We start from the raw sequence: 7,785 nt of genomic DNA, 5'->3' as shown, positions 1-7,785 counted from the left end.
TTTTTTAAAAAAAAACACATTAAGAGTGCAAAGATTGATATCATGTCTGCTTTCATGATTGCCACTATTTATGTAGGTGGGCTGCTTTTTAACATAAAAGTTATTTGTAAACAGTTTATTAAATAGTTACTCATGCTGCTTGAAAAAATGAAAAATGTTTACAAATATGTTTATATGTTTATTTTTTTTTGTTTTATGATAAAGAAAGAGGGAGAGATTAGATTTAAATAGATGTATAGATGTTCAAAGAAAGTAATGTTTAAATTTGTGTCTTGGACGGAGTTTATACAGAATGATGAATAATATTATAAGTATGATGTTAGAAAATGTTTAGAGTATATTATAATGTGTTTAAGGACTGTAATTATTATTTTTTTTTAGAGAAGATAACCTATTTAATTTAAGGTATTTAGATTTGTTTAGGATTTATATGTGTTTTAAGTTTTTCTTTTCTTTTTTTTGAAAAATTTTAACTAAGCCTGTACTCAACTCTGGGAAGGTGGGGGGAGGGTTTGGGAGGTTTGGGGAGGGGGGGAGGGTATGGGAGGGTGGGGGGGTTTCGGGGAGGGGATTTGTTTTGTAAAATTTAAAAAATTTTCAATAAAAAAAATGAAAAATGATATTCTCACTATCTGCAAATTATGCAAAATCAATGCATTGTAGTGTCACATCAAGCCCACTAGATGGCAGAAGGAAGGAAGGAAGGAAAGTTGATATGAAGCAAATTTCTGAAATCCAAGGTATTATTTGTTATTCATATTCAGATTAACACCAGAAATCATTCTTTGATTTAAAACAGATCATTCAATTGTACTCTACATGAATTATAAAGTCATTACATAAAAAAAACACTTTAATTCATCTATTAGGAACAGTTCAAATTATTTAATTGGCTTACATTAACTTGACCCATAATTTACAGTGCGATGGACCATACACAACTTATTGCTGCAGCCAACAGCAGATGAAAAGGATAACAGTATGGTGCTAAACATCCAGAACTAGACGCAATAATTCATATCACTTTTTCAAAATACAGAGGTCTTTTCTACCAATTTATTTTTTTCACCAGTGCATTTTGTGTCCAACCATGTGATAAGTGCATTATTTTGTGCTTTGTTGTTTGTTTGTTTTTCTCCTAAAGGCTTTATAGGCAAAAGAGTTAGTATTGCTTTTTATAACGGTTTAAAAGTAGTAAGGAAGCTGCTCATGGCACTAACAAGTCTTTGTGATTTTGGCAAAAATGAAATTGAACTCCATGACTGAGCAGCCATTTTAGGATTCTCTTCTATTTTTCTCATCTGGGTTCATGGAATCCTTGTACTTTGAGATTCAGTAAAGTTTAATGCTCTACCATGTAACAGATGGCCCTGACATCTCTGTTTTAAAAATGCAACACATTGAAAGCCTGCTCAGATTGTGGACTTTGGGTTCTAGATCAGAGATCACCAACCTTTTGGGCACCAGGGACGGGTGTCATGGAGAAAGGTTTTTCCCCAGACAAAAAGAGGTGTGGTTTTGAATACTGCCTGCATCCCAAGGATGTCGCTTTGCTTGTTTGTGTGGCCTGCTTGCTGGCATGCTGCAGACCGGTACTGGTCCATGGACCGGGGGGTTGGGGACCCCTGTTCTAGATGAGGATGATGGTGGTGGTGGACAAAAAAAAAATCCTCTGAGGCCATATGTTACACTTTAAAGGTTTGACACCAGTCTCCTAGATTTGATTTGCATGAATTACAAATATGAAAACTCTAATGTAAGCATATTAAAGAGAAAATCCAAAGAAAAATAGTGAATAGCTAGTGAGGAAAAGCCAAATATATCATGTTGCAGACTGTGAAATGACAAAATGCTCCATATTCTAAAGAACACACAACAGAAATTGTGGAATGCAAAAATTTCATCTAAGGGAATCTAAGATGATAGATTGTATTTCCACTAAGCTGTGAGATGCTCTAAATCAGTGGTTCTCAACCTGTGGATCGGGACCCCATTTGGGGTCGAATGACCATTTCATGGGGGTTGCCAAACAACGCAGTCCGCCATTTTTTCCCCCTTTTCCTTAGCTGTGCTACTCCCTTTTATTCTATTGGCTTTTGAAAGCCAATTGAATAAGTAATAAGTAATAATAGTAATAATAGTTACTATTATTACTTATTACTTATTCAATTGGCTTCTTGAATAGAGTCTAATTCTATTGGCTTTCAAAAGCCAATAGGAATTGTCCAGGCTGTCTCTGCCCTGCTGAGTCGCCAAAAGTCCCATTCTGCAAACGGTGCTGCACCGGTTGAGTAGTCCTCGACTTATGACCGGTTGGGGGTCGCGGCATTAAAAAGGTTGAGAACCACTGCTCTAAATTCAGTAACAGGGCACAGTTACATTTTATTTAGGTCTAAGTGTCTGTTTCTTGATTCAAAATATTACAAAACAGAATCCAGCAGAATTGCTTTTCTTAAAAAGCAGCCTTGTTTCACCATGGAGGTTGTGTGTGTGTGTGTGTGTGTGTGTGTGTGTGTGTGTGTGTGTGTATACATACACACATACATAGTGCAACGTGTATATATACATAGTCATAGAACTTGACACTGGAAAAGAATTTCTGTTATTAAAAATCTTAGGTTGTTTTTTTCCCCTCCAGAAGAAATAAGGACTTTCCTAGTCCTTAGTGCGCAAAGGCAGATTTGAAAGCCCATAAAAGTAATGCCTGATAAAAACCACAGAATTCAAATTTGGGTCTCTCTTTTGCCAACCACCCCCCCCTAAATCCCACCCTTGTATGCGCTGAAAACAGCTTAGACCTTCATTGTATCTATATAATGGACATTACAACAATTACATTAAATGAAATGGGTTGTGGAAAAAAAAAACAAATGTCTTTTAATATGCATAATCTACACTGTTTGCATTGAAGTTAAAAGGAGAGAAAATGTGGTATCAAGAAAGCAGACTCCTGCAAAGCAGGGCCAGATCCAGCTCTTTATTCAGTTAAAAAAAGGAAAGACAATACCTTATAATACAAGCCATTGCATTGCTCAGGATCAAGCTATCAGTAGAGATAACTGTGGCCTACTTGGTTAGGCTTTGAACAGCATTCTGTCCCAAAGTCAGATAAACTTAAAAAATAGTTATAAAAACAAAAATATCAAGAATCCAGTCCACAATAAAATGCTAACTACAGTTAGATAGTATATGGCAGTTTCATGCAACGTGTGCCTCCAAACACTGTCTGGGAACCTCTATGGTGGGCATCAGTTTGGGGAAAATAGATCTATGGCAACAACAGACTGTTCATCAGCTACTGAACATGAGGTATCTCCTGTGCATGGGCTGAATACTCATTTCCAGATTATACTGTTTTGCAGCCTTTTTAACTTGCAAAAAAATACTGAGCTGATTAAGGTGCCTCAGCAATAAAAGCATTCAAATTTCTACTCCTATCATATGGATACAAACATTCTTAAGTATTATCAGCATTCAGGTAGTCAGTTTGGAGCAAACTGAGCACTGATGAGCTGAAAAATATGTTGAGGTTAAAAGAAAAGGTCTTTACTTCAAGTCATCTTCTCTGCCTCTAAGAGATCGGGAAAGCTGAAAACAGGCCCAGGCCCCACTTCCACTGTGAAACTCGATTTAGAGAGCAGCATAATTTGGCCTTAGAGGTTTAAAGAGGTTTCATAAAGCAAAAAAGTGCATGGCAGGCTCATGATTGCGGAGCCTTATTTTACCACTTTACTTGATCATCTTTTTTCACTAACATTCTGAAGCAGGGGTCTTCAAACTTGGCCCTTTTATGACTTGTGGACTTCAACTCCCAGAATTCCTTAGCCAGCATGCCTGGCTGAGGAACTCTGGGAGTTGAAGTCCACAAGACATAAAAGGGCCAGGTTTGAAGACCTCTGTTCTGAAGGCTTATCTCTGTCCAGTAGCCCAGACTTCCTGAATATATAAGCAAAGAATATCCAGACATGGAGTCAAAAACTTTAGGAAATGCAAGGACTGTGGGGGGATCAGAAAGTCTTTGTTTCATGACCTCAGCCCAACAACTACCCCCAGTGTGATTCCCTCCCTTCTCCCCTCAATTTCTCCTACATCACACTTCACTCATAGTTCATAAAGATTACAGCTAAAATTTAAGGCACTTCATTCTTCAGGAGATAGGATTCCATGCTATGGAAGAAGCTTATCTCTTGCTCAACAGGTTAGCTTATACAACCTCTGTATAAAATAATTAGGCAAGGTAATAATACAGGCGCCACTACTGTTATTGCATAGGCCTACATCAGAGTAGATAATGCACAGAACATGCTCTTACAACAACACTGTTGCATGGTTAAATCTAACATTGTTGGGCTCAAGACAGTCACCTGAAAGTACAGTATTTTTTTTTCCAACACAACTGCTGAAAAGTGTAATAGGGTATGAAAGAACATAGCAATCATATTTTCAACAATATTATTCTCACTAAAAAATAAGGAATATGTTGGGGTTTCCCCCACACCCAGACTTTCTGTTTTATATTGAGCTCTGTTTTGTTAACTACATTAAATCTGCATTACTATTTAAACTATCTGTGTCAAAACATTCCTTTCAAAGAAGACTGTAATATACAAAATAGCCACAAATCCACTCGTGAAAAGACAGGTACCTGTACCAAAGCTTATACTGAAATGTACACAAAAAATGTAAAACAATCCATTGAATGGGGTTTGTGTGTGTGCCTTCGGTCAGTTTTTGATTCCTGGCAACCGCCTGGAATTTTCTTGGCAAGATTTTGGAAGTGAGTTGCCCTTGCTTGTTTCCTAGGGCTAAGAGACAGTAACTGGCCCAAGGTCACCCAGCTGGCTTTGTGTCTAAGGCAGGACTAGAATTTATGGTCTCCCAGTTTCTAGTCTGGTGCTTTAACCACTACACTAAACTGGCTTTCTTTCAGTGGAATTTAACTGTCAAAAACTTGATGCAACGGCTAGAGGCATTTTCTTATAAAAATGTATTCAAAATAAAATGTTGACTCAAAAAATTTAAAACTTCATTTAAATTAGATATTTGTACCCCATATTTTTTTTAAAAAGAAATACTTTTTATGCCCCATTGAGAAAAAAAATACTGTTTGTATTATGAACTCTTGTACAGTATTTTTTTTAAATAATTTCCTCATGATTATTTAAAAGTAATGTTTTTTGAAAAGGTGAGAGGTTAATTTTGAAGAGTGTTTACTCAATGGATAATAATCTGAACTTAAATATGACTGAATCTTTAGATATGTCTCCTTTGCATTAAATCTAGCTGAACTGTACTTAAAATCAGTTAGTTTCTGTACCTGTTGATACATGTATATTATTTGTCGCCTTGGGAAAGATTATATGAATTAATAGATATTGTATACTTTTTTCCTTAAGGAGGCACTATTAAGTCAACAGAAAAATAGTTTATACAAAGCTAATTTTCTTTTTGGTTTCTATACATTCTTCTTCATTTCACTTCCAAGTCATTTTGCTTAGTTGTATTGAAGTTTCTCTTTAGTAGAACTTGCTGATCTGTAGACATCTATTGCTTCTGAGAAGAGATAAAATCAATTGGAGTTCCTTGATGAATCTAGTTCACAGATACAGTACTATACTTTGGAAGCATTGGTAGTTATAAAACAATGTACAAGTCTTTTCAAACATTAAAAAAGTCACATACGCTGAACTATCTGTAGACTTATATATTCAAATATTGGGGGGGGGAGGAGAACAAATTACTTTAATCTACCTATCAGGAAATGAAGAAGTTTGTGAGACGCCTGTCTAAGGACATCCACTAACAAGCATGGTCAGTATCTTCCATGTTTACGCTGCTCCGCCGGCTACTTGTATTTGAAGCCCCAGGAGAGACCGACGTTAAGAGTGGATCAGTAACCCCAACAGGAGACAGAGTATCATCCATCAACATATCTTCCAGTTTAGATCCCATTTTGGGAGGGACAGCATAAGTGCTTGTGGCCGATTCTGTCATGTTTGCCAGACTGCCGTTGAAAGTGATGGTGCCATCGGTGAGGTCAAGAGTGGTTGTGGAAGAAAGCTCAGGGTGATGCTGCTGTAGGATTTCCTGGCTGCAGTTGTCAAGGACGGGCTCTTGTTTGATCAGCCGGTTTACTATTTCTGGAGAGCAAAGGCCCGTAGTTGGGAGGATGGAAAGTCCGTGAGCTCGAGCCTGCATTTCAAGCTCCTGTTATGAAGAGGCGTGAAAAACAAGAAATGCATTGAACGGGTTTAAAAAGAATGGCAACTTTAGAATTTAACATTTTTCTTAAAAGCAGGCAAGCCTTCTATTCCAAACCCTCTTACAAATAATTATATTATTCATCCAACGTAGGTTTCTTTCTAGATGCAAGTTATGGAAAAAAGGGCAGTCACCAAAGTGAAAAGTGCAGTAGAGCATACTGGGAATAAAATATAATTATTGTTTCTCTATCAGATGGCCAATATTAAGAAATTACTATATATGCTGGAAGGGAAGCAGCTTTTGGTATCTGTTTGAGAATAAGCAGAAGATAGGTATATCTTTCATGCAATTTCCTCTCTTCACTCAGTCTCAGAGTAAGGCCAGTGGGGATTCATTATGCTCTCTATAAGGCTGCTTCCTGTGTGATTAAAAAATTGCTCTTAATACTGCTCCTAGCAAGTGGGACCCCAGCCTTTCCAGCTCCGCGACTGGCAGCAGCAGCAGCAGCAGCAGCGAGAGGGTGGAAAGGATGGTTTTGTGTGTGCAACCTAATCCTGCACTTGCACAAATGGAGCTTTCCAACAACGTACTGAAAGAATTCTACTATTTTATATCAAATTCAAGCCTTAGAATTTGATTGAGGGAAGGAAGATAGGTGGGATTTCTATTCCTTTTAGGCCATTGAATACCAACATCTTATCTAACTTGTAGCAAAGTGCCACTAAAACTGTAATGTATTGACCACAGCTGTTTTAAATCACTTGCTTAATGTCTGAGCTACATTGCTGTATTGTTTAACAGTTGCTGTTACTGAAAGCCAGACTGGCTGTCTCCAAGCTGATAATGAGGTTTGGGGCGGGAAACTGTTACTTTAAACCTATTGGTTGCCACCTAGAGTCTAACTGTATAAATAGCTGTGTAGCAGCTCTGTTCTGAGTTAATAAACTTATTTGTTGTTTCAACACTCTGCCTCGTTCAATGCCTAAAAAACCGAAGATATAACAAAAACAACCAAGCATACTAGGATTTTTCTTCAAGTTCCTTATCAAGTAACTATTAAAGTATCTGTTGCCATATATGGCCAATAGGCCTAGAACAGGGGTAGGCAACCTTGGATCTTTTATGACTCGTGCACTTCAATTCCCAGAATTCCTGAGTCAGATATGTTGAGGGGAAAGGGAGAGTTTCCAAGCTGAGCCATGCTGGCTCAGGAATTCTGGGAACTGAAGTCCACGAGTCATAAAAGAGCCAAGGTTGCCTACCTCTGGCCTAGAACATGAAGAATATACCTCAACTTACAATAATTCCTTAAGCATAAAGTTGCAATACCATTAAAAAAAAGATTGGCTTGTGACCAATTCTCATAAGTTATGATCGTTGTAGCGTCCTCAAGGTCAAAATATGGAGGCTGGCCTGTACTTATGATGGCAGCAGTGTCCCAGGGTCAAATGATTTCCATTTACGACCTTCCCAGTCAGTTTCCAAAAGCAAAGTCAAATGGGGAAGACAGATTCACTTAATGACCATATGATTCATTTAACAGATGCATTGATTTGCTTATCAAGCATGGCAAAAGCAGTA

At 37.6% G+C, this 7,785-nt stretch overlaps 1 protein-coding gene across 5 annotated transcripts in view; it reads right to left on the bottom strand.

The window, feature by feature from the left end:
* Nucleotides 1-4,831: 4,831 nt before the first annotated feature.
* Nucleotides 4,832-7,785, bottom strand: part of MITF (melanocyte inducing transcription factor) — a 161,178-nt gene continuing 158,224 nt past the window's right edge. For all 5 annotated transcript variants that reach the window (XM_039328759.1, XM_039328761.1, XM_039328760.1 and 2 more), the window contains one exon: nt 4,832-6,207. In XM_039328759.1, the coding sequence (XP_039184693.1) occupies nt 5,800-6,207 (408 nt within the window). In that variant the 3' untranslated portion in view covers nt 4,832-5,799. The remainder of the gene's footprint in view (nt 6,208-7,785) is intronic.

The sequence above is a fragment of the Crotalus tigris genome, unplaced genomic scaffold (genome assembly GCF_016545835.1).
Source record: "Crotalus tigris isolate CLP2741 ecotype Arizona unplaced genomic scaffold, ASM1654583v1 scf7180000024383.4638030, whole genome shotgun sequence".
Lineage (NCBI taxonomy): Eukaryota > Metazoa > Chordata > Lepidosauria > Squamata > Viperidae > Crotalus > Crotalus tigris.
Note: the sequence above shows the minus strand (reverse complement) of the source record. Positions and strands in the feature narration are given on the sequence as shown.